General features: G+C 50.9%; 1 protein-coding gene across 2 annotated transcripts in view; it reads right to left on the bottom strand.

Moving 5' to 3' along the window:
- Nucleotides 1–27415, bottom strand: part of CDK5RAP1 (CDK5 regulatory subunit associated protein 1) — a 105642-nt gene that overhangs the window by 50649 nt on the left and 27578 nt on the right. The window contains exons 8-9 of one of the 2 annotated variants that reach the window (XM_069752260.1): nucleotides 21985–22215; nucleotides 18681–18778 (exon numbers count right to left, since the gene is read on the bottom strand). In XM_069752260.1, the coding sequence (XP_069608361.1) occupies nucleotides 18681–18778; nucleotides 21985–22215 (329 nt within the window). The remainder of the gene's footprint in view (nucleotides 1–18680; nucleotides 18779–21984; nucleotides 22216–27415) is intronic. The other variant, XM_069752261.1, reaches the window with a different exon arrangement.

Here is a 27415-nt window from a genome sequence, read left to right as displayed (position 1 = left end):
AAATGTGTTCACTGATACCGTTATACCGTCCCGGAGCTGGGACTTTCCTTCGTAATGTGACGCAGCACAGCCGTCATTTCCTACCCCCTTGGTGCCATGCGCTGCCTCCTCAGCGTTGTTTTAAGCTGTCACGGAGCCTGCGCTGTTCTGTTATCCCTTGGGCATGCCCTATTTGCGCTGCTGTCTTCTGACATAATTTGGTGTCAGGCTGGCTGCGCCTGTGCGGCCGCGCTGCCCGAGATCCCGCCTCGCAGTGTCTTCTGATTGAGTCACACTGCGGGCCTGGGATCCATGGGCATGCGCAGTGCATATCTTCCCCTCGGGCTCTCGCTCATTTCCCTCCGCCTTCTTTAGACTGTGCGCCGTCAGCTGATCCCTAGCATGCCACGGCCGTGACACCGCACAGTCTGAAGAAGAGGGAAGGAGGGGAGTGAGAGTCGAGGTTATGCACTGTGCATGCCCATGGTTCCAAGGCCCGCAGTGGGATTACGTTAGATGAGACTGCGAGGTGGGATCTGGAGCAGCGTGGACGCACAGGCACTGACAGCCTGACACCAAATTATGTCAGAAGACAGGCAGCGCTAATTGGGCATGGCCAAGGGCTAACAGAACAGCGCAGGCTCCGTGGCAGCTTAAAACAACGCTGAGGAGGCAGCGCACGGCATCAAGGGGATAGGAATGACAGCTGTGCTGTGTCCCATTACGAAGGAAATTCGCACCTCCGGAACGGTTTAACGGTATAAAGGGACACATTTTTAGTGTTTACTTCGGTGTTTGCAAGGAGCATAATTAAAAGAGCAACCTTTTCCTTTTGCATCCTTAGTGCTGCACAACATGGCTCTTTCAGCTACAACGTCTTGGGGGGGGGGGGTTAAAGGTTTCCTTTCAACTTGCTCCAATCAGGCTTCGGCCTACACTCTGTTCCTCTGCTCCTCCTGCTGTCCCTGGGCTCTAACACCGCCAGTTGGTGCCTGGAAGTGCTGTGTGCACAGTCAACAGTCGCTCCTCTGTTATTGGGGTTCAGTAACGTCAGCTGATCCCCAGCTGTGTGTGCGGCAATACCTCCAATCTGCTCCTCCTGCTGTCCCTGGGCTCTAACACCGCCAGTTGGTGCCTGGAAGTGCTGTGTGCACAGTCAACAGTCGCTCCTCTGTTATTGGGGTTCAGTAACGTCAGCTGATCCCCAGCTGTGTATCCGGCAACGTGTCATGCGACCGCCACGCTGGCACAACTAAAATGTAAGGGGACCTGTCCCCCCCCCCCCCTAGGCGTTTGTTACTGAAAGAGCCACCATGTGCAGCACTAATACTGCACAAGGGAAAGGTCGCTCTTGAAATTATGCTCCTTGCAAACGCTGAACTACACACTCATGTAATGTGTCCCCTCACACCGTCCAACCGTCCCGGAGGTGGGACTTTCCTTTGTAATGTGACACAGCACAGCCGTCATTGCTACCCCCCTTGGCACCGTGCGCTGCCTCCTTAGCGTTGTTTGATTCCGTCATGGACCCTGCGCTGTTATGTTATCCCTTGGCCATGCACAGTTTGCGCTGCCCGTCCTCTGACATCATTTGTTGTCGTCCTGGCTGCGCCTGTGCGTCCACGCTGCCCGAAATCACACCTCGCAGTGTCGTCTAATGTGATCCCACAGTGGGCCTGGTATCCATGGCCATGCGCAGTGCATATACTAGCCTCTCACTCCCCTTCTTCACGCTTCTTCAGACTAGGCGGCGTCAGCTGATCCCTAATAGCATGCCACGGCCGTGACGCCGCACAGTCTGAAGAAGCAGGAAGGAGGTGAGTGAGAGGCGATGATATGCACTGCGCATGCCCATGGATCCCTGGCCCGCAGTGGGACTACATTAGATGACACTGCAAGGTTGGGATCTCGGGCAGCTTGGACGCACAGGCACTGCCAGCCTGACACCTACATGATGTCAGAAGACGGGGCACCGCTAACTGTGCATGGCCAAGGGATAACATTACAGTGCGGGCTCCGTGACAGAACCAAACAACGTTGAGGAGGTGGTGCCCGGCACCAAGGGGGTTGGAATGACGGCTGTGCTGTGTCACATTACAAAGGAAAGTCCCACTTCCGGGATGGTTTGACGGTGTGAGGGGACACATTATATGAGTGTGTACTTCAGCGTTTGCAAGGAGCATAATTTTCGGAGCCACCATTTTCCATGTGCAGTATTACTGCTGTACAAGATGGCTCTTTCAGCAACAAATGCCTGGGGGGGGGGGGTTAAAGGTTCCCTTTCAACTTGCTCCACTGCAGGCTTCGGCCTACACTCTGCTCCTCTTTGATTCCCTGGGTTTCAACACTGTCAGTTGCCACCTGGAAGTGTTGTCTACACAGAAAAAAAACACTAGGTGATGTGTCAGTGGGGTTCAGCACCGCCAGCTGTTCCCCTGCTGTGTAGTCGGCAACGTGTCCAGCACAAGCCACGCTGGCACAACAGAACAAAAGCTGCCACCAGTGCAGGCTTCGGCCTACACTCTGCTCCTCTCCTCCTCCTGCTGACCCTGGGCTCAAACACCGCTAGTTTTTGCCCGGAAGTGCTAGCTGCACAGAGAAAAACACCAGCCAATGTGTTAGTGGGGTTCAGCAACGCCAGCTGTTCCCCTGCTGTGTAGCCGGCAACGTGACCTGCAAACGCCATGCAGGCACAGGAACTGAAATTAAAAGGGAACCTGGCCCCACCCCCCCAGGTGTTTCTATGTATAACAGCCACCTAGTACAGCAGTACTGCTGCATTTGTACAAGGTGGCTGACTTTTTCTCCTTGCCCACGTGGAACTCAACACGTACAAAATGTGTCTCATTGAGACCATTCCACTGTCCCTGAGGTGTGACTTTCCTTTGTAATGATACGCAGCACCCCCCTTGGTAGCGTTTCCCGTCTTTTGTCATCATGGTTAGCTGGCTGCGCCTGTGCATCCGCCCTGCTAGAAACAACGCCCCTCGTTGTCATATTTATTTTGTCAGCGAGGGTGTGGTTTATGGGCACGAGCAGTGCATATGTTCGCCTGTCTTAACTCATCTCCTTCCGCCTTCTTCAGACTGTGCGGCCTCCTGGCCGTGGTAGGCGATAAGGGATCAGCTGAGGCCGCCCAGTCTGGAGCAGGTGTAAGGACATGTGTAAGCGGCCAACCTATTTACTGCACAAGGCCACGAATCCCAGCCACGCAGTGTGATTTTTTGAAAACACACTGTGGGTCTGGGATTCATGTCCATCGCTAACCGCAACGGCCGACATGAAATGAGGTCAGAAGACAGGAAGCGCTCACAGCGCATGGCCAAGGGATCACAATAGCGCAGACTCCTGTACAGCAAATAAGAACGCTCAGGAATCTGCGCCCAGTACCTAGGTGCAAATTTTGACACCTGTGCTGCGTCTCGTTAAAAAGACAAGTCACGCCTCCACAACTGTTTGACAGTATAATGGGCTAAATAGTGTACGTGTTTAATTCAGCGTGTGCAAGGAGCAAAATTAAATAGAGCAACCTTTGACTTGTGCATCATTAATGCTGTTCAAGGTGTGGCTCTTGTACCTTGCAACACCTGAGGGGGGGGTTAAAGGTAACCTTTGAAATTGGTTCAACTAGGCTTCGGCCTACACTCTGCTCCTCTACTCCTCCTGCTGACCCTGGGCTCAAACAACGCCAGTTTCTGCCCGGAAATGCTAGCTGCACAGAGAAAAACACCAGCCAATGTGTTAGTGGGGTTCAGCACCGCCAGCTGTTCCCCTGCTGTGTAGTCGGCAACGTGTCCAGCACAAGCCACGCTGGCACAACCGACCAAAAGCTGCCACCAGTGCAGGCTTCGGCCTACACTTTGCTCCTCTCCTCCTCCTGCTGACCCTGGGCTCAAACAACGCCAGTTTCTGCCCGGACATGCTAGCTGCACAGAGAAAAACACCAGCCAATGTGTTAGTGGGGTTCAGCACCGCCTGCTGTTCCCCCGCTGTGTAGCCGGCATCGTGTCCAGCACAAGCCACGCTGGCACAACCGACCAAAAGCTGCCACCAGTGCAGGCTTCGGCCTACACTTTGCTCCTCTCCTCCTCCTCCTGCTGACCCTGGGCTCTAACACCGCTAGTTTTTGCCCGGACATGCAATCTGCACAGAGAAAAACACCAGTCAATGTGTCAGTGGGGTTCAGCAACGCCAGCTGTTCCCCTGCTGTGTAGCTTGCAACGTGACCTGCAAACGCCACGCAGGCACATGAACTGAAATTGAAGGGAGCCTGCCCCCCACCCACAGGTGTTTCTATGTATATCAGCCACCTTGTACAGCAGTACTGCTGCATTTGTACGAGGTGGCTGACTGTTTCTCCTTGCCCACGTGGAACTCAACACGTACAAAATGTGTCTCATTAGAGACCATTACAATGTCCCTGAGGTGTGACTTTCCTTTGTAATGACACGCAGCACCACCCTTGTTAGCGCTGCCCGTCTTTTGACATCATTGGTTAGCTGGCTGCGCCTGTGCATCTCCCCTGCTCGAAACAACGGCCCTCGGTGTCTTATTTTTTTGGACAGCGAGGGTGTGATTGATGGGCATGTGCAGTGCATATGTTTGCCTGTGTTCACTCATCTCCTTCCGCCTTCTTCAGACTGGGTGTCCTCATGGCCGCGGCAGGCGATAAGGGATCAGATGAGGCCGCCCAGTCTGAAGCAGGTGTAAGGACATGTGTGAGCGGCAAACATATTTAGTGCACCAGGGCACGAATCCCAGCACCGCAGTGTGATTTTTTAAAAACACACTGTGGGTCTGGGATTCATGTCCATCGCTAACCGCAACGGCCGACATGAAATGAGGTCAGAAGACAGGAAGCGCTCACAGCGCATGGCCAAGGGATCACAATAGCGCAGACTCCTGTACAGCAAATAACAACGCTCAGGAATCTGCGCCCAGTACCTAGGTGCAAATTTTGACACCTGTGCTGCGTCTCGTTAAAAAGACAAGTCACGCCTCCACAACTGTTTGACAGTATAATGGGCTAAATAGTGTACGTGTTTTAGTCAGCGTGTGCAAGGAGCAAAACAAATAGAGCAACCTTTTACTTGTGCAGCATTAATGCTGCACAAGGTGTGGCTCTTGTACCTTGCAACACCTGAGGGGGGGGTTAAAGGTAACCTTTGAAATTGGTTCAACTAGGCTTCGGCCTACACTCTGCTCCTCTACTCCTCCTGCTGACCCTGGGCTCAAACACCGCTAGTTTTTGCCCGGAAATGCTAGCTGCACAGAGAAAAACACCAGCCAATGTGTTAGTGGGGTTCAGCACCGCCAGCTGTTCCCCTGCTGTGTAGTCGGCAACGTGTCCAGCACAAGCCACGCTGGCACAACCGACCAAAAGCTGCCACCAGTGCAGGCTTCGGCCTACACTTTGCTCCTCTCCTCCTCCTGCTGACCCTGGGCTCAAACAACGCCAGTTTCTGCCCGGACATGCTAGCTGCACAGAGAAAAACACCAGCCAATGTGTTAGTGGGGTTCAGCAACGCCAGCTGTTCCCCTGCTGTGTAGCTTGCAACGTGACCTGCAAACGCCACGCAGGCACATGAACTGAAATTGAAGGGAGCCTGCCCCCCACCCACAGGTGTTTCTATGTATATCAGCCACCTTGTACAGCAGTACTGCTGCATTTGTACGAGGTGGCTGACTTTTTCTCCTTGCCCACGTGGAACTCAACACGTACAAAATGTGTCTCATTAGAGACCATTACAATGTCCCTGAGGTGTGACTTTCCTTTGTAATGACACGCAGCACCCCCATTGTTAGCGCTGCCCGTCTCCTGACATCATTGGTTGGCTGGCTGTGCCTGTGCGTCCCCCCTGCCCGACACAACGCCCCCCGTTGTCTCATATATTTTGACTGCGAGGGTGTGATTGATGGGCACGAGCAGTGCATATGTTCCCCTGTTTTCACTCCCCTCCTTCCGCCTTCTTCTGACTGTGCGGCCTCATGGCCGCGGCATGCGATAAGGGATCAGCTGAGGCCGCCCAGTCTGAAGCAGGTGTAAGGACATGTGTGAGCGGCGATCATATTTACTGCACAAGGCCACGAATCCCAGCACCGCAGTGTGACTTTAGGAAAAGCCACTGTGGGTCTGGGATTTATGGCCATCGTTAACCGCACCGGCCAACATGAAATGAGGTCATGAGACGGCCTGCACTAACAGGGTATTGCCAAGGGATAACACAAGAGCGCAGACTCCTGTACAGCAAATAACAACGCTCAGGAATCTGCGCCCAGTACCTAGGTGCAAATTTTGACACCTGTGCTGCGTCTCGTTAAAAAGACAAGTCACGCCTCCACAACTGTTTGACAGTATAATGGGCTAAATAGTGTACGTGTTTAATTCAGCGTGTGCAAGGAGCAAAATTAAATAGAGCAACCTTTGACTTGTGCATCATTAATGCTGTTCAAGGTGTGGCTCTTGTACCTTGCAACACCTGAGGGGGGGGTTAAAGGTAACCTTTGAAATTGGTTCAACTAGGCTTCGGCCTACACTCTGCTCCTCTACTCCTCCTGCTGACCCTGGGCTCAAACAACGCCAGTTTCTGCCCGGAAATGCTAGCTGCACAGAGAAAAACACCAGCCAATGTGTTAGTGGGGTTCAGCACCGCCAGCTGTTCCCCTGCTGTGTAGTCGGCAACGTGTCCAGCACAAGCCACGCTGGCACAACAGAACAAAAGCTGCCACCAGTGCAGGCTGCGGCCTACACTTTGCTCCTCTCCTCCTCCTCCTGCTGACCCTGGGCTCTAACACCGCTAGTTTTTGCCCGGACATGCAATGTGCACAGAGAAAAACACCAGTCAATGTGTCAGTGGGGTTCAGCAACGCCAGCTGTTCCCCTGCTGTGTAGCTTGCAACGTGACCTGCAAACGCCACGCAGGCACATGAACTGAAATTGAAGGGAGCCTGCCCCCCACCCACAGGTGTTTCTATGTATAACAGCCACCTTGTACAGCAGTACTGCTGCATTTGTACAAGGTGGCTGACTTTTTCTCCTTGCACACGTGGAACTCAACAAGTACAAAATGTGTCTCATTACAGACCATTACAATGTCCCTGAGGTGTGACTTTCCTTTTTAATGACACGCAGCACCCCCATTGTTAGCGCTGCCCGTCTCCTGACATCATTGGTTGGCTGGCTGTGCCTGTGCGTCCCCCCTGTCCGACACAACGCCCCCCGTTGTCTCATATATTTTGACTGCGAGGGTGTGATTGATGGGCACGAGCAGTGCATATGTTCCCCTGTTTTCACTCCCCTCCTTCCGCCTTCTTCTGACTGTGCGGCCTCATGGCCGCGGCATGCGATAAGGGATCAGCTGAGGCCGCCCAGTCTGAAGCAGGTGTAAGGACATGTGTGAGCGGCGAACATATTTACTGCACAAGGCCACGAATCCCAGCACCGCAGTGTGACTTTAGGAAAAGCCACTATGGGTCTGGGATTTATGGCCATCGTTAACCGCACCGGCCAACATGAAATGAGGTCATGAGACGGCCTGCACTAACAGGGTATTGCCAAGGGATAACACAATAGCGCAGACTCCTGTACAGCAAATAACAACGCTCAGGAATCTGCGCCCAGTACCTAGGTGCAAATTTTGACACCTGTGCTGCGTCTCGTTAAAAAGACAAGTCACGCCTCCACAACTGTTTGACAGTATAATGGGCTAAATAGTGTACGTGTTTAATTCAGCGTGTGCAAGGAGCAAAATTAAATAGAGCAACCTTTGACTTGTGCATCATTAATGCTGTTCAAGGTGTGGCTCTTGTACCTTGCAACACCTGAGGGGGGGGGTTAAAGGTAACCTTTGAAATTGGTTCAACTAGGCTTCGGCCTACACTCTGCTCCTCTACTCCTCCTGCTGACCCTGGGCTCAAACACCGCTAGTTTTTGCCCGGAAATGCTAGCTGCACAGAGAAAAACACCAGCCAATGTGTTAGTGGGGTTCAGCACCGCCAGCTGTTCCCCCGCTGTGTAGCCGGCATCGTGTCCAGCACAAGCCACGCTGGCACAACCGACCAAAAGCTGCCACCAGTGCAGGCTTCGGCCTACACTTTGCTCCTCTCCTCCTCCTCCTGCTGACCCTGGGCTCTAACACCGCTAGTTTTTGCCCGGACATGCAATCTGCACAGAGAAAAACACCAGTCAATGTGTCAGTGGGGTTCAGCAACGCCAGCTGTTCCCCTGCTGTGTAGCTTGCAACGTGACCTGCAAACGCCACGCAGGCACATGAACTGAAATTGAAGGGAGCCTGCCCCCCACCCACAGGTGTTTCTATGTATAACAGCCACCTTGTACAGCAGTACTGCTGCATTTGTACGAGGTGGCTGACTTTTTCTCCTTGCCCACGTGGAACTCAACACGTACAAAATGTGTCTCATTAGAGACCATTACAATGTCCCTGAGGTGTGACTTTCCTTTGTAATGACACGCAGCACCACCCTTGTTAGCGCTGCCCGTCTTTTGACATCATTGGTTAGCTGGCTGCGCCTGTGCATCTCCCCTGCTCGAAACAACGGCCCTCGGTGTCTTATTTTTTTGGACAGCGAGGGTGTGATTGATGGGCATGTGCAGTGCATATGTTTGCCTGTGTTCACTCATCTCCTTCCGCCTTCTTCAGACTGGGTGTCCTCATGGCCTCGGCAGGCGATAAGGGATCAGATGAGGCCGTCCAGTCTGAAGCAGGTGTAAGGACATGTGTGAGCGGCAAACATATTTACTGCACCAGGGCACGAATCCCAGCACCGCAGTGTGATTTTTTAAAAACACACTGTGGGTCTGGGATTCATGTCCATCGCTAACCGCAACGGCCAACATGAAATGAGGTCATAAGACAGGAAGCGCTCACAGCGCATGGCCAAAGGATCACAAGAGCGCAGACTCCTGTACAGCAACTAACAACGCTCAGGAAGCTGCGCCCATGCAAAAAGGTGTTGTTTTCGACACCTGTGCTGCTTTTCTTTAAAAAGACAAGTCACGCCTCCACTACTGTTAAACAGTATAATGGGCTAAATAGTCTACGTGTTGCATTCAGCTTGTGCAAGTAGACAAATTAATAGAGCAACCTTTTACTTGTGCAGCATTAATGCTGCAGAAGGAGTGGCTCTTGTTCTTTGTAACACCTGAGGGGGGGTTAAAGGTAACCTTTGAAATTGGTTCAACTAGGCTTCGGCCTACACTCTGCTCCTCTCCTCCTCCTGCTGACCCTGGGCTCTAACAACGCTAGTTTTTGCCCGGAAATGCTAGCTGCACAGAGAAAAACACCAGCCAATGTGTTAGTGGGGTTCAGCAACGCCAGCTGTTCCCCCGCTGTGTAGCCGGCATCGTGTCCAGCACAAGCCACGCTGGCACAACCGACCAAAAGCTGCCACCAGTGCAGGCTTCGGCCTACACTTTGCTCCTCTCCTCCTCCTCCTGCTGACCCTGGGCTCAAACACCGCTAGTTTTTGCCCGGAAATGCTAGCTGCACAGAGAAAAACACCAGCCAATGTGTTAGTGGGGTTCAGCACCGCCAGCTGTTCCCCTGCTGTGCAGCTTGCAACGTGACCTGCAAACGCCACGCAGGCACATGAACTGAAATTGAAGGGAGCCTGGCCCCCACCCCCAGGTGTTTCTATGTATAACAGCCACCTTGTACAGCAGTACTGCTGCATTTGTACAAGGTGGCTGATGTTTTCTCCTTGCCCACGTGGAACTCAACACGTACAAAATGTGTCTCTTTGAGACCATTCCACTGTCCCTGAGGTGTGACTTTCCTTTCTAATGATACGCAGCACCCCCCTTGGTAGCGCTTCCCGTCTTCTGACATCATTGGTTGGCTACTTGCGCCTGTTCGTCCGCCCTGCCTGAATATAATGCTCCTCGTTGTCTTAATTATTTTGACTGCGAGGGTGTGATTGATGGGCACGAGCAGTGCATATCTTCGCCTGTCTTAACTCATCTCCTTCAGCCTTCTTCAGACTGTGCAGCCTCATGGCCGCGGCATGCGAGAAGGGATCAGCAGAGGCCGCCCAGTCTGAAGCAGGTGTAAGGACGTGTGTGAGCGGCCAAAATATTTACTGCTCAAGGCCACGAATCCCAGCACCGCAGTGTGGCTTTATGAAAAGACACTGTGGGTCTGGGATTTATGGCCATCGTTAACCGCACCGGCCAACATGAAATGATGTCATAAGATGGGCAGCGCTAACAGGGCATTGCCAAGGGATAACACAAGAGCGCAGACTCCTGTACAGCAAATAACAACGCTCAGGAAGCTGCTCCAAGCACCAAGGCGTTATTTTGGACACCTGTGCTGCGTCTCATCAAAAAACCAAGTCACGCATCCACTACAGTTTGACTGTAGAATGGGGTAAATTGTGTATGTCTTTCATTCAGCGTGTGCAAGTAGACAAATTAATAGAGCAACCTTTCACTTGTGCAGCATTAATACTGCACAAGGTGTGTCTCTTGTACTTTGTAACACCTGAGGGGGGGGTTAAAGGTTTCCTTTGAAATTGGTTCAACTAAGCTTCGGCCTACACTCTGCTCCTCTCCTCCTCCTCCTGCTTCAACACGGGCTCTAACATCGCTAGTTTTTGCCCGCAAGTGCTAGCTGCACAGAGAAAAACACACGCCATTGTGTTAGTGGGGTTCAGCAACGCCAGCTGTTCCCCCAGTGTGTAGCCGGCAAAGTGTCCTGCAAACGCAACGCAGACACAAAGCTGCCTCCAGTGCAGGCTTCGGCCTACACTCATCTCCCCCTGCTTACCCTTTGCTCCAACACCGCTAGTTGGGGCTCTAGGAAGACAATCTTTAATAGGCAAGGCAACGCATCCGGGTTCCAGCACCGCCAGCTGGTTCTCGGCAGTGTTCTTGTCACAGGTACTCCCTCGTGCCAAGCCTGGTTTCAGCACCGTCAGCTGTTTCCGGGTTGTGTCAAGCTCACTGAGACACCTATGCTTGCCTCGTCGTGGTGCGGTCGGGTTAGCCAACTCCAGGGTGCCTCCAGTTTAGGAGCTTCCTATGTGGGCTGCGTGAACTGGTAGTCAAGGCTGGTTCTGTAGTGCCAGTAGGCCCAGCTCCCCCTGTAGGACTGTTGGGGTTCGGTAACTGCGGCTGCCTCGCGGCCTAGCTGTTCTCTCCTCTCCTGTGGACCTTGGGGTCCACCACCTGGTTCCAGCACCGTCAGCTGGTTCCGGGCCGAGCCTTTGGCTTAGGTGCCTCCTCCTGGGTATCCGAGTTCCGCCAACGCCAGGCGGTCCTTGGTAGTGCTTTTAAGCGCGGGCACCTACAGCTTAGTAACCGGGTTCCAGCACCGTCAGCTGGTCCTCGGTCGTGCCATTGGCTCTTGCACACTGGGGCAACGCATCCGGGTTCCAGCACCGCCAGCTGGTTCTCGGCAGTGTTTTTGTCACAGGTACTCCCTCGTGCCAAGCCTGGTTTCAGCACCGTCAGCTGTTTCCGGGTTGTGTCAAGCTCACTGAGACACCTATGCTTGCCTCGTCGTGGTGCGGTCGGGTTAGCCAACTCCAGGGTGCCTCCAGTTTAGGAGCTTCCTATGTGGGCTGCGTGAACTGGTAGTCAAGGCTGGTTCTGTAGTGCCAGTAGGCCCAGCTCCCCCTGTAGGACTGTTGGGGTTCGGTAACTGCGGCTGCCTCGCGGCCTAGCTGTTCTCTCCTCTCCTGTGGGCCTTGGGGTCCACCACCTGGTTCCAGCACCGTCAGCTGGTTCCGGGCCGAGCCTTTGGCTTAGGTGCCTCCTCCTGGGTATCCGAGTTCCGCCAACGCCAGGCGGTCCTTGGTAGTGCTTTTAAGCGCGGGCACCTACAGCTTAGTAACCGGGTTCCAGCACCGTCAGCTGGTCCTCGGTCGTGCCATTGGCTCTTGCACACTGGGGCAACGCATCCGGGTTCCAGCACCGCCAGCTGGTTCTCGGCAGTGTTTTTGTCACAGGTACTCCCTCGTGCCAAGCCTGGTTTCAGCACCGTCAGCTGTTTCCGGGTTGTGTCAAGCTCACTGAGACACCTATGCTTGCCTCGTCGTGGTGCGGTCGGGTTAGCCAACTCCAGGGTGCCTCCAGTTTAGGAGCTTCCTATGTGGGCTGCGTGAACTGGTAGTCAAGGCTGGTTCTGTAGTGCCAGTAGGCCCAGCTCCCCCTGTAGGACTGTTGGGGTTCGGTAACTGCGGCTGCCTCGCGGCCTAGCTGTTCTCTCCTCTCCTGTGGGCCTTCGGGTCCACCACCTGGTTCCAGCACCGTCAGCTGGTTCCGGGCCGAGCCTTTGGCTTAGGTGCCTCCTCCTGGGTATCCGAGTTCCGCCAACGCCAGGCGGTCCTTGGTAGTGCTTTTAAGCGCGGGCACCTACAGCTTAGTAACCGGGTTCCAGCACCGTCAGCTGGTCCTCGGTCGTGCCATTGGCTCTTGCACACTGGGGCAACGCATCCGGGTTCCAGCACCGCCAGCTGGTTCTCGGCAGTGTTTTTGTCACAGGTACTCCCTCGTGCCAAGCCTGGTTTCAGCACCGTCAGCTGTTTCCGGGTTGTGTCAAGCTCACTGAGACACCTATGCTTGCCTCGTCGTGGTGCGGTCGGGTTAGCCAACTCCAGGGTGCCTCCAGTTTAGGAGCTTCCTATGTGGGCTGCGTGAACTGGTAGTCAAGGCTGGTTCTGTAGTGCCAGTAGGCCCAGCTCCCCCTGTAGGACTGTTGGGGTTCGGTAACTGCGGCTGCCTCGCGGCCTAGCTGTTCTCTCCTCTCCTGTGGACCTTGGGGTCCACCACCTGGTTCCAGCACCGTCAGCTGGTTCCGGGCCGAGCCTTTGGCTTAGGTGCCTCCTCCTGGGTATCCGAGTTCCGCCAACGCCAGGCGGTCCTTGGTAGTGCTTTTAAGCGCGGGCACCTACAGCTTAGTAACCGGGTTCCAGCACCGTCAGCTGGTCCTCGGTCGTGCCATTGGCTCTTGCACACTGGGGCAACGCATCCGGGTTCCAGCACCGCCAGCTGGTTCTCGGCAGTGTTTTTGTCACAGGTACTCCCTCGTGCCAAGCCTGGTTTCAGCACCGTCAGCTGTTTCCGGGTTGTGTCAAGCTCACTGAGACACCTATGCTTGCCTCGTCGTGGTGCGGTCGGGTTAGCCAACTCCAGGGTGCCTCCAGTTTAGGAGCTTCCTATGTGGGCTGCGTGAACTGGTAGTCAAGGCTGGTTCTGTAGTGCCAGTAGGCCCAGCTCCCCCTGTAGGACTGTTGGGGTTCGGTAACTGCGGCTGCCTCGCGGCCTAGCTGTTCTCTCCTCTCCTGTGGGCCTTGGGGTCCACCACCTGGTTCCAGCACCGTCAGCTGGTTCCGGGCCGAGCCTTTGGCTTAGGTGCCTCCTCCTGGGTATCCGAGTTCCGCCAACGCCAGGCGGTCCTTGGTAGTGCTTTTAAGCGCGGGCACCTACAGCTTAGTAACCGGGTTCCAGCACCGTCAGCTGGTCCTCGGTCGTGCCATTGGCTCTTGCACACTGGGGCAACGCATCCGGGTTCCAGCACCGCCAGCTGGTTCTCGGCAGTGTTTTTGTCACAGGTACTCCCTCGTGCCAAGCCTGGTTTCAGCACCGTCAGCTGTTTCCGGGTTGTGTCAAGCTCACTGAGACACCTATGCTTGCCTCGTCGTGGTGCGGTCGGGTTAGCCAACTCCAGGGTGCCTCCAGTTTAGGAGCTTCCTATGTGGGCTGCGTGAACTGGTAGTCAAGGCTGGTTCTGTAGTGCCAGTAGGCCCAGCTCCCCCTGTAGGACTGTTGGGGTTCGGTAACTGCGGCTGCCTCGCGGCCTAGCTGTTCTCTCCTCTCCTGTGGGCCTTCGGGTCCACCACCTGGTTCCAGCACCGTCAGCTGGTTCCGGGCCGAGCCTTTGGCTTAGGTGCCTCCTCCTGGGTATCCGAGTTCCGCCAACGCCAGGCGGTCCTTGGTAGTGCTTTTAAGCGCGGGCACCTACAGCTTAGTAACCGGGTTCCAGCACCGTCAGCTGGTCCTCGGTCGTGCCATTGGCTCTTGCACACTGGGGCAACGCATCCGGGTTCCAGCACCGCCAGCTGGTTCTCGGCAGTGTTTTTGTCACAGGTACTCCCTCGTGCCAAGCCTGGTTTCAGCACCGTCAGCTGTTTCCGGGTTGTGTCAAGCTCACTGAGACACCTATGCTTGCCTCGTCGTGGTGCGGTCGGGTTAGCCAACTCCAGGGTGCCTCCAGTTTAGGAGCTTCCTATGTGGGCTGCGTGAACTGGTAGTCAAGGCTGGTTCTGTAGTGCCAGTAGGCCCAGCTCCCCCTGTAGGACTGTTGGGGTTCGGTAACTGCGGCTGCCTCGCGGCCTAGCTGTTCTCTCCTCTCCTGTGGACCTTGGGGTCCACCACCTGGTTCCAGCACCGTCAGCTGGTTCCGGGCCGAGCCTTTGGCTTAGGTGCCTCCTCCTGGGTATCCGAGTTCCGCCAACGCCAGGCGGTCCTTGGTAGTGCTTTTAAGCGCGGGCACCTACAGCTTAGTAACCGGGTTCCAGCACCGTCAGCTGGTCCTCGGTCGTGCCATTGGCTCTTGCACACTGGGGCAACGCATCCGGGTTCCAGCACCGCCAGCTGGTTCTCGGCAGTGTTTTTGTCACAGGTACTCCCTCGTGCCAAGCCTGGTTTCAGCACCGTCAGCTGTTTCCGGGTTGTGTCAAGCTCACTGAGACACCTATGCTTGCCTCGTCGTGGTGCGGTCGGGTTAGCCAACTCCAGGGTGCCTCCAGTTTAGGAGCTTCCTATGTGGGCTGCGTGAACTGGTAGTCAAGGCTGGTTCTGTAGTGCCAGTAGGCCCAGCTCCCCCTGTAGGACTGTTGGGGTTCGGTAACTGCGGCTGCCTCGCGGCCTAGCTGTTCTCTCCTCTCCTGTGGGCCTTGGGGTCCACCACCTGGTTCCAGCACCGTCAGCTGGTTCCGGGCCGAGCCTTTGGCTTAGGTGCCTCCTCCTGGGTATCCGAGTTCCGCCAACGCCAGGCGGTCCTTGGTAGTGCTTTTAAGCGCGGGCACCTACAGCTTAGTAACCGGGTTCCAGCACCGTCAGCTGGTCCTCGGTCGTGCCATTGGCTCTTGCACACTGGGGCAACGCATCCGGGTTCCAGCACCGCCAGCTGGTTCTCGGCAGTGTTTTTGTCACAGGTACTCCCTCGTGCCAAGCCTGGTTTCAGCACCGTCAGCTGTTTCCGGGTTGTGTCAAGCTCACTGAGACACCTATGCTTGCCTCGTCGTGGTGCGGTCGGGTTAGCCAACTCCAGGGTGCCTCCAGTTTAGGAGCTTCCTATGTGGGCTGCGTGAACTGGTAGTCAAGGCTGGTTCTGTAGTGCCAGTAGGCCCAGCTCCCCCTGTAGGACTGTTGGGGTTCGGTAACTGCGGCTGCCTCGCGGCCTAGCTGTTCTCTCCTCTCCTGTGGACCTTCGGGTCCACCACCTGGTTCCAGCACCGTCAGCTGGTTCCGGGCCGAGCCTTTGGCTTAGGTGCCTCCTCCTGGGTATCCGAGTTCCGCCAACGCCAGGCGGTCCTTGGTAGTGCTTTTAAGCGCGGGCACCTACAGCTTAGTAACCGGGTTCCAGCACCGTCAGCTGGTCCTCGGTCGTGCCATTGGCTCTTGCACACTGGGGCAACGCATCCGGGTTCCAGCACCGCCAGCTGGTTCTCGGCAGTGTTTTTGTCACAGGTACTCCCTCGTGCCAAGCCTGGTTTCAGCACCGTCAGCTGTTTCCGGGTTGTGTCAAGCTCACTGAGACACCTATGCTTGCCTCGTCGTGGTGCGGTCGGGTTAGCCAACTCCAGGGTGCCTCCAGTTTAGGAGCTTCCTATGTGGGCTGCGTGAACTGGTAGTCAAGGCTGGTTCTGTAGTGCCAGTAGGCCCAGCTCCCCCTGTAGGACTGTTGGGGTTCGGTAACTGCGGCTGCCTCGCGGCCTAGCTGTTCTCTCCTCTCCTGTGGACCTTCGGGTCCACCACCTGGTTCCAGCACCGTCAGCTGGTTCCGGGCCGAGCCTTTGGCTTAGGTGCCTCCTCCTGGGTATCCGAGTTCCGCCAACGCCAGGCGGTCCTTGGTAGTGCTTTTAAGCGCGGGCACCTACAGCTTAGTAACCGGGTTCCAGCACCGTCAGCTGGTCCTCGGTCGTGCCATTGGCTCTTGCACACTGGGGCAACGCATCCGGGTTCCAGCACCGCCAGCTGGTTCTCGGCAGTGTTTTTGTCACAGGTACTCCCTCGTGCCAAGCCTGGTTTCAGCACCGTCAGCTGTTTCCGGGTTGTGTCAAGCTCACTGAGACACCTATGCTTGCCTCGTCGTGGTGCGGTCGGGTTAGCCAACTCCAGGGTGCCTCCAGTTTAGGAGCTTCCTATGTGGGCTGCGTGAACTGGTAGTCAAGGCTGGTTCTGTAGTGCCAGTAGGCCCAGCTCCCCCTGTAGGACTGTTGGGGTTCGGTAACTGCGGCTGCCTCGCGGCCTAGCTGTTCTCTCCTCTCCTGTGGACCTTCGGGTCCACCACCTGGTTCCAGCACCGTCAGCTGGTTCTCGGCAGTGTCTTTTGCTCTTGTACCTTCTGCTCCCCATCCTGGTTCCAGTACCGTCAGCTGGTTCCGGGCAGAGCCTTTGGCTTAGGTGCCTCCTTCTGGGTATCCAAGTTCCACCAACGTCAGGTGGTCCTTGGTAGTGCTTTCAGGCACGGGTACCTCCTGCTTAGTAACCGGGTTCCAGTAACGTCAGCTGGTCCTCGGTAGTTCCATTGGCTCTTGGACCTTCGGCTACCCATCCGGGTTCCAGTACCGTCAGCTGGTTCTCGGCAGTGTCTTTTGCTCTTGTACCTTCTGCTCCCCATCCTGGTTCCAGTAACGTCAGCTGGTTCCGGGCAGAGCCTTTGGCTTAGGTGCCTCCTTCTGGGTATCCGAGTTCCGTCAACGTCAGGCGGTCCTTGGTAGTGCTTTTTAGCACGGGTACCTCCTGCTTAGTAACCGGGTTCCAGTAACGTCAGCTGGTCCTCGGTAGTTCCATAGGCTCTTGAACCTTCGGGTAGCCATCCGAGTTCCAGTTCCATCAGCTGGTTCTTGGCATTTTCTCAGCCTTCTTGTACCTTCTGCTACATTTCCAAGTTGAAGACCCTAACGTCGACGACCCGGAAGACCACCACGATGACGACGACACGGAAGACCACCCCGATGACGACGACGACGACGGCGGAGACGACGACGGCGGAGATGACGACACTGGAGACGACGACCCTGGAGACGACAACATGGAAGACCGAGAAGCAGAAGAACAAGAGGCTGCAGAACAAAGAGCAGAAGAACATTAAGCATAAGACTTAATATCAGAGCAAAAGATATTATCTAAATTATATGCAGAAGAAGACTAAGCAGTGTATGGGGGTGAGTCCGTTCCTCCTCGTGGTGCCCCTGGATAAAGCCTGATGCTGCAGGCCAAACTGAACGCGGACAAATGTAACTTTTGTGACTGGCAGAACGGAAGGTGTAATCTTCAAACTTTTATAGATAACAACTACGGGAATGCCTGTCACAAATGAGAATATGATGAAGAAGTAGAATAGGAAGAATAATAACAGTGGAATAAAAAGAATATGTAGAATAAGAAGAATAATAATAGTTGAATAAAATGAATATGAAGAATGTAATAAAAAAAAAAAAATAGGTAGAAGATGAAGAAGAAGATGAATAAGGTGAAGAAGTTGATGTCAAAGATGCTGATGATGATGAAGATGAAAGTGTGGGAAAAGAAAAAAAAAAAGAAAAAAAAGAAGGGGAAGGGCGTGGAATAGTGAAACATCAATATCTGACAAAATAAAAAAAAAATTTACATAGTCAATATCTTTGTCACTCCGAACGTCTTAAAAAAAAACAAAAAACATGCTATTCTATTTGATTGGGATAAACCTCTATGACTTGAATGTCTCCGCCACCTCCCCAAATACATCCGGCATTATTCTTAGTTGTTTTCCTTCATGTAGAATGAACCTACAAGGAAAGAAAGGGTTTATTTTAATTCCGATATTTTGGTCCCATTGACTTGCATTGGGATCGGGTATCGGTATCGGCGATATCCGATATTTTTTGAATATCGGCCGATCCAAACCGATACCGATACTTTCCGATATCGGAAGGTATCGCTCAACACTAGTGCTCACCAAACATCTAGAAACATTCCTTGAGGGGTCTAGTTTCCAAAATGGGGTTACTTGTGGGGAGGGTTCCACTGTTTAGTCACATCTGGGGCTCTCCAAACGCATTTTTGCGTTGAAAAAGTCAAACAGTGCGCCTTCCCTTCGGAGCCCTGCCGTATGCCAAAACAATAGCATTCCCCCACATATGAGGTACTGGCGTATTCAGGAGAAATTGCAACAAATTTTGGGGTCCATTTTCTCCTGTTATCCTTGGGAAAATAAAAAAAAAATGGGCTAAAGCACATTGCTTTTAGTTCCTGTGAAGCACCTGAACAGTAAAAAAAAACTACTTGACTGTGGTTTTGTGGACTTTGAGGGTATTTGTGCAGTATTTAGAATGGTGTTATATTTATGGTAAAATTGAAAACAAGATCATACAAAGAAAAGTCAACACGGGGTTCTGGTAAAAATAGTTTGTATGATATGATTTCATAATGGAAAACATAGAACGATAAAACAAACAAAGATAAAACTTACCCACGTCGCATGGCTTCTAGAACTCGGTTACTTCCACTCTGAGCTGGAATGTGAATTTGCTTGCAGATGTTATGTCGCTCTCGTATTAAATACAAAACCTTAAAAGAAGAAAAACAAAAATATCATACTAACGCAATACAGCCTAAAGTATGCTTCCTTTTTCTGTTGGACTCTTGGGGTAAAAAGCAATGGCGGAACCCTCTGCGCACCTTGTGCTGGAGATTACAAATGATGAGTTGGGGTATCTGAGCCATGAAAGCTAATTCAAACTTCTGGATGTCTGCTCACATAAACCTATTGCAAGAGTCTCTCCGTGAACGGAAAGGTTATTAAACGAGGAACTCCATCTTCAACTCATTCCCACCGCAGCTATTTTTCCTCTTAATGCTTTGTTTTTTCCTCCCCTTCTTCATGGAGCCATAACTTTTTTTTTGTTTTTTTATCATTGTAGGAGTACTTTTTGCAGGACGAGTTGTAATTTTCAATGACACCATTTATTTTACCATGCAGTGTACTGAAAAATCGTGTAAAAAAATTCGAAGATAAAATGACAAACATGCAATTCAACCATTGTTTTTTGTTTTCATCTTGTTCATTGTATAGAAAAAATGATCCAGTAGTAGGATTGTCCAGTTTACGATTAAGGCGAGAAATAATTCAGAGGAAATTTAAAAAAAAATGTTTTGTTGCCTCGCTATTTTTCGAGACACATACCATTCTTATTTTTCTGTTGATAGAGCTGTATGAAGGCTTGTTTTCTGACTTTTCACTGATAGCATTTCGAGGTAAGCAAGACTTATTTGATAGGTTTTTACTGTATGTTTAGGAAGGTGTGGTCACTGAAAAATACTATTTGATTTTTGGTCTCTTTACAGCATTTACTATACAGGTTAATCAATGTTATATTTTGACAAACCAGATTTTTACAGACGTGCCAATATCAGATGTTATTTTTTTTTCCTTTCTTTAATTTTAATGGGGTAGGTAAAGGGTTATTTCAACTCTTTATACTTTTAACAAATATCCCCTAGGGGTACCTGAATTGCCTATCTTATATACTATAATACCATAGAATTGCATTTGTAGTGTAAATAATGATCTATGAATCTAAGCCAGTGGATGAACTTCCCATAAGTACAAAAATAACAGTTACAGGGGAAAATACAAGCTCTTGGCCATTATGGTAGCTCATGGGTAGGGTGTAACTGCATTACGCGGGCGGATGGGACGAGCATACCATTTAACTGTCATTTTTAGAAATTGACAGAAGCATATAAATGGTTAACAGCAGCAATTGGAGTTCAACTCCAGCCACTGTGGAGACAAATGTCAACTTTGCAACACAACTGGCATCTATCAAGTTTGAAGAAAGCTCAGTTTTTAACCCCTTCATGACCGGGGGATTTTTCGTTTTTCCGTGTTCGTTTTTCGCTCCCCTCCTTCCCAGAGCCATAACTTTTTTATTTTTCCGTCAATTTGGCCATGTGAGGGCTTATTTTTTGCGGGACGAGTTGTACTTTTGAAGGACATCATTGGTTTTAGCATGTCGTGTACTAGAAAACGGGAAAAAAATTCCAAGTGCGGTGAAATTGCAAAAAAAGTGCAATCCCACATTGGTTTTTTGTTTGGCTTTTTTGCTAGGTTCACTAAATGCTAAAAATGACCTGCCATTATGATTCTCCAGGTCATTACGAGTTCATAGACACCAAACATGACTAGGTTATTTTTTATCTAAGTGGTGAAAAAAAATTCCAAACTTTGCTAAAAAAAAATAAAAAAAAATTGCGCCATTTTCCGATACTCGTAGCGTCTCCATTTTTCGTGATCTGGGGTCGGTTGAGGGCTTATTTTTTGCGTGCCGAGATGACGTTTTTAATGATAGCATTTTGGTGCAGATACGTTCTTTTGATCGCCCGTTATTGCATTTTAATGCAATGTCGCGGCGACCAAAAAAACGTAATTCTGGCGTTTCGAATTTTTTTCCCGCTACGCTGTTTAGTGATCAGGTTAATACTTTTTTTTAATTGATAGATCGGGCGATTCTGAGCGCGGCGATACCAAATATGCGTAGATTTGATATTTTTTTTATTGATTTATTTTGATTGGGGCGAAAGTGGGGTGATTTAAACTTTTATGTTTTTTTTATTTTTTTCACATTTTTTTTAACTTTTGCCATGCTTCAATAGCCTCCATGGGAGGCTAGAAGCAGGCACAGCACGATCGGCTCTGCTACATAGCAGCGATCTGCTGATCGCTGCTATGTAGCAGAATTGCACGTGTGCTGTGAGCGCCGGCCACAGGGTGGCGCTCACAGCGACGGGCAATCAGTAACCATAGAGGTCTCAAGGACCTCTATGGCTACCATTCACAAGCATCGCCGACCCCCGATCATGTGACGGGGGTCGGCGATGACGTCATTTCCGGCCACTCGGCCGGAAGCGGTAGTTAAATGCCGCTGTCTGCGTTTGACAGCGGCATTTAACTAGTTAATAGGTGCGGGCAGATCGCGATTCTGCCCGCGCCTATTACGGGCACATGTCAGCTGTTCAAAACAGCTGACATGTCCCGGCTTTGATGCGGGCTCACCGCGGAGCCCTGCATCAAAGCAGGGGAGCCGGCATCGGACGGTATAGTACGTCCGATGCCGGAAAGGGGTTAAGCCCCCTTTCCACTGTTGGTGACACAAGGATGGATGCACCAGTAAGTCCATATGTACTAAGGGGCTAAAGAGTTTTTCCCAATAAATCAAGATATTTACAGGATAGGGAAAAATGTTCTAATTGCTGGGGTTTTAACTGTTGTGAACCTCACCCCAAGTGATCCAGAGATTGGAGCTCTGTGGCCCCCTCTTGCATAGAGCAGAGATTAACATGCTTGACCTCGGCTCCATTTGTTGTCTATGGGAGTGATAGTGAAAGTAGAGCACTGCACTTGGCTTTTCCTGGCATCCCTAATAGCAATGAATAGAGAAGACTCTAGAGCCCCGATTTCTTTATTGATTGGTTTTTTTCCTCCTTTTTGTATTAAGCATGTTCATTAATGGGTTAGCAAAATTTGTATTCCTTTTTACTTAGGTCATTTTACACTGCTCAAAGTCCAAAAAATCTCATTTTGCCACCTGGAAACTGTCAACATGCTGTAGTTAATGGACCATTTTATTATTTATTATAGCTGCATTTAGTACAAATAAAGAGTGGTTGTAAAGCAGCAGAAATCTCATCATTCACATTGTTTTTACATTCCCTAAGGGCCCTAAAGTGGATGAATTTATTTTAAATAATATCCAAGCTCATCAGTAACCAACCTCATCAGGGAAATCCTTAGGATGTGGGGATGTAAAGCGTATTCTCATTTCTGGGTCTATTCTGGAAACCTGATCCAGAAGGTCCACAAATCGGAGTCCCCCTTGTTTAGGTTTGTAGATTGTACTGAAGCTGCGACTAAGGTGAGAGGTACCAGAAGTAGGAAACTGAGCCGAAGATGTGTCACAATAACTATTGACATTCTGACCAAGTAAAGTCACTTCCTTAACACCCTACGAAAAATCAGAACATGGAATAAAAGCACAGCTTAGAAATTATGTTTTTGAGATATAGACATTCAGCAATACAAATATGTTCTATTAGAAAACCTAAATGAAACTAAGAATATATTCATATAGAAGCTTAAAGGGAACCTGTCACCCCGAAAATCGCAGGTGAGGTAAGCCCACCGGCATCAGGGGCTTATCTGCAGCATTCTGTAATGCTGTAGATAAGCCCCCGATGTTACCTGAAAGAGGAGAAAAAGACGTTAGATTATACTCACCCAGGGGCGGTCCCGCTGCTGGTCCGGTCGGATGGGTGTCTCTGGTCCTCTCCGGCACCTCCCATCTTCATTACAAGACGTCCTCTTCTGATCTTCAGCCACGGCTCTGGCGCAGGCGTACTTTGCTCTGCAGAGCAGGGCAGAGTAAAAGTACTGTAGTGCGCAGGGCCTCTCTGACTTTTCCGGCGCCTGCGCACTGCAGTACTATCCTCTGCCCTCAACAGGGCAGAGCAAAGTACGCCTGCGCCGGAGCCGTGGCTGAAGATCAGAAGGACGTCTTGTAATGAAGATGGGAGGCGCCGCAGCGGACCAGAGACACCCGTTTGACCGGACCAGCAGCGGGACCGCCCATGGGTGAGTATAATATAACGTCTTTTTCTCCTCTTTCAGGTAACATCGGGGGCTTATCTACAGCATTACAGAATGCTGTAGATAAGCCCCTGATGCCGGTGGGCTTACCTCACCCGCGATTTTCGGGGTGACAGGTTCCCTTTAATGACCGGTTTGAGCCTTAAAGGGATTGTTTGGAATTTTCAAAAATTAGCCTGACAAAAAAAAAAAAAAAAACAGGATAAAATAACCATTAGTCACTTGTTAAATTTCCTGAAACTTAAGAGCTTCTTCCTGTTTATTCCTGTCTGTGCTGCAGATGTGGCAACATAAATGCATGTAACCTATGAAGTCAGCAAGTGGCCATACAAACTGGGAAATGTAGTCACGTGCACGGAATACAATGGTATTCACCACCCCTAACATCCATTAAAATGCATTGTTTTGGAATTTTTATGTCTTAACCACTTCCCGACATGGTAATTTTTTTTTTTTTTTTGCACTTTAATTTGTTCCTCCCCTTCTTCCAAGAGCCAAAACTTATATTTTTCTGTCGATATGGCCGCTTGAGGGTTTGTTTTTTTTGTGGGATGAGTTGTATTTTTTGAATGAGACCATTCGTTTTATCAGGTAATGTGCTGAAAAAAAAATTCAGAATGTGACAAAATTGCAAATAGTTTTTGGGCTCTTTATTCACAGGCTTCATTACATCTGGCACTATGATTCTCTAGGTACTACAATTACAGTGATTCCAAATGTGCAAACTTTTTTTTTTAGGTAGCAAAATGAGTTTGGAGGTGGAGGAGAGGGTGAGCACGGCAGAAGATCACATAGTGAAATTACAAAAAGCTGAAAAGAAGTTCGCCCAAGCAATAGCCGAGCTCGCTGCCAAAAATGAGGATCTGGAAAATAGATCCAGAAGAAATAATATACGTAAAGTGGGGCTGCCTGAAAAGACTGAGGGGAGAAATCCCACATAATTTGTTGAAAATTGGCTGCCGGAGAAGATTGGGAGCACAGTGTTGACAAAAGTTTTTGCTGTTGAACGTGCTCATAGGGTCCCGCCGCAGCCCCCTGCCCCAGGAGCAAATCCCCGTACCATGCTTGCTAAAATACTGAACTACAGGGACAGAGACATTATCCTTAGAAAGGCTAGAGAGATGGAGGACCTGACGGCTGGAGGTCAAAAAAAAAAAAAAAAATCGCCATTTATCCGGATTATTCCGCTGCGGTTCAGAAACAGCGGATGAAGTTTACTGGAGTCAAGCGGCGACTGAGGGAGCTGGGAGTGCAGTATTCAGTGATGTTTCCCGCCAAGCTGAGACTGGTGGCTTTTAATAAGACCCACTTTTTCTTGACACCAGAGGACGCTACCCAGTGGCTTGATACTCATGAGAAAAAACTTAAGGGAATGGGCGACTGACATTTCGGCGAGATCCAGTTGGGATTTGTTTTCTCTGTCGATAGAGGAGAGTTCAGCGCTCGTTAGCAATGGTTAAAGAGTTGAGCAACTGTTGGGGGTTTTGCTGGGCCATATTGAAGGAATGGCCGGAGGGGACAGTACCGACTACTAAGTACGGGGTAGGAGGGTTATGCTGGGTACTGTGAACTGGTTTGGTACTTTTTCTATATGTTAATATAAGTTGAAATGTTAAGATACAATAAAGTGAAAGTTGGGGGGGAAATTGTGATTGCTATGGCAGCGGGACGCGAATGGAGAGGGTTAAGTAAGGGAGAGTGTTCGCAGTGGGCAGTGGAGCCCCACTCTTGATGAGAGGAAGAATGCGTTATATTGGGGGTGTTAGGGGGGCAAGTTGGGAGGGGGCAGGGGGGTGGGAGGATTGGGGCAGCTCATACTTGGGAAATTGGATACTTTAAGAAATGATGAGCCACATGATGGGAGATTGTATTAAAATATTGAGTTGGAATGTGAGAGGTCTGGCGGATAAAACACGGCGGGCGGCAAGTCTGCAGTATGTCCGAGAACAGAAGGTCTCAATGATATGTCTGCTAGAGACACATTTAGGCGGGAGAGGGTGAACGTATTGAATAGGCGCTGGATACAGAGGGCGTATCATTCTACTTTCTCGACGTACTCTAGGGGTGTGTCTGTGTTAATACCTGCGGGGGTGCAGTATGAGGAGGTAGCGGTAAAAGAGGATGTGGATGGTCAGTATGTGGTGGTGAAATGTAAAATAAATGGAGTGTTGATGTGTATAGCGGCAATGTATATTCCGCCCCCATACTCAAGTAAGAAGATAAGAGAGGTGCTGGAGAGGGTAGAGCGTTGGGGACCGTTACCATCTCTAATTATTGGCGATCTTAATAATATCTGTGATGACTTTTGGGACAAAAACAAAAATCCCCAGAATAGAACAGGGGGACATATCACTACGTTTGGGACCTATGTCCGGGAAGTAGGTATGATTGATTTATGGAGAGTTAGACATATTGGGGAAAGGACGTACTCATGCTACTCGCCAGCTCATGGTACTTTGTCTAGGATTGACTTGGCGCTGGGTAACTGTTTACTGGATACGATGGTAGGGGAGGTGAGATATTTGCCTAGGGCTCTTTCAGACCATAGTCCAGTTGAGGTGGAATTTCGGCCGGTGGGGACACGGATCGGGAGCAGGAAGGAGTGGAAGATTCACCCTAATTGGCTACACAGTATGGACTTGGAAAAGATAAAGAAGGAGTTGGTGGAATTTTTTGAGATCAACGAGGGAAGTGTAGATGTTCTTACTGTGTGGGAAGCCATGAAAGCGTACTTGAGGGGACTGCTGTTCAGGGATATTAGCAGGTGTAAGAGGAAATCGAGAGAGACAGAGAGGTTGGTGGTTGAAGGGCTGAGGATAGCCGAGGATGAGATGGTAATAGCGGGTACTCCGGAAGCTGGGAGGAGGCTAAAGGCAGCTCAGAGTCAGTTGGAGGAGGTATTGCTCGGTAAGGCTGAAAGGAAGAGGGAATTCGTGAATCTGGCTTTTTACCAGGAGGGCGAATCTGTGGGTCGTTTGCTATCGATGGTGGCTTCTGCCCAGAGAAACACTTCCTTTGTTCATTCTTTGGTATCGGGGAGCGGTGTGGCTGTCTCTGAGACTTCAGAGATTTTGGACATTTTTGCTGATTTTTATGCGGACCTATATTCCTCTCAGGTAGATGGGTCGGTGGAGGACACGGTGGCGTTCCTTGAGGAATTGGAGCTACCAAGGCTGAGTGACATAGATAGAGAAGATTTGGAAGCTCCCATCACGGAGGAGGAGTTGGGTCGGGCACTGCAGTCTATGGCTAATGGGAAGGCACCTGGCGTAGATGGATTTCCTGCTGAAATTTATAAAAACTTTGGGGAAGTGCTGATCCCTAAATTAAGGGTACTTCTGGAGGAGGCTAGGAGTGGCGGTCGTCTACCGGCATCTATGCGGGAGGCCATAATAGTGGTGATTCCTAAGGAGGGGAAGGACCCGACACAGCCGGATTCATATCGGCCAATCTCCTTGCTTACTACAGACGTTAAACTTCTGGCTAAGGTGTTGGCGATGAGGTTGACAAGTGTTATTTCCGGCCTGGTGCACTCAGACCAGTCCGGCTTTATGCCTGATCGGTCCACTGCGATCAACTTACGAAGGCTGTATATGAACTTGCAACTCAGATCCGACAACTGTGGCCAGAGAGTTATTGCATCTTTAGACGCCCATAAGGCGTTCGATAGTGTGGAATGGGGATATCTCTGGCAGGTGCTCCGGAGTATGGGGTTTGGACCGCAGTTCATATCCTGGATTCGACTGATGTACTCGATGCCGATGGCTAGGGTTAGGGTAAATGGGGAGTTATCACGGACCATACAACTGGCTAGAGGGACGAGACAGGGGTGTCCGCTCTCTCCTCTTTTGTTTGCTCTGGCTGTGGAACCACTGGCTGCTAAGCTTCGACGGTCTGATGAGGTGACTGGGTTTAAATATGGGATGATTGAAGAAAGGGTGGCGTTGTATGCGGATGACATTCTGCTATTACTGGCTGACCCGGGTACGTCCTTGGAGGGAGCCATTGGGATTATTGAGCGTCTCGGATCGGTGTCGGGACTTAGGATAAACTGGAGTAAGTCTGTCTTGTTTAAGGTGGATGATGATGGTGGGGAGCCACTGGAGGATGGGCGACTGGAGGTGACTAGCCAATTTAAGTACCTTGGAATATGGGTGTCTATGCCTGTTACTGACTATATACATAGAAATCTGACTCCAATCTTAGGTGTTCTTAAAGTGAAAGCGGATGCTTGGCTTAAACTGCATTTATCTGTGGTAGGTAGGGTGAATCTTATTAAAATGATTTTGATGCCAAAAATACTGTATATTCTTCATAATGCGCCAGTTTGGATACCACGCGGGAGATTTAGACAGATTAACTCTCTGTTCAGGAATTTGATATGGGGGAGACAGCATCCGCGTATCAAACTGGAGACACTTCAGCGACCCAAGGAAGATGGGGGATTGGCATTGCCTAACCCTGAAATATATTTTCTTGCAGCCCAGAGTCAGCATTTAAAAGGCTGGGCGCATGAAGGGTCATCTGGGGCGGTACAGCGGCTGATGGAAGTGGTGACA

Source organism: Ranitomeya imitator, chromosome 2, assembly GCF_032444005.1.
Source record: "Ranitomeya imitator isolate aRanImi1 chromosome 2, aRanImi1.pri, whole genome shotgun sequence".
NCBI lineage: Eukaryota > Metazoa > Chordata > Amphibia > Anura > Dendrobatidae > Ranitomeya > Ranitomeya imitator.
The sequence above is the reverse complement of the archived record's forward strand: the minus strand, read 5'-3'. Positions and strand labels throughout refer to the sequence as shown.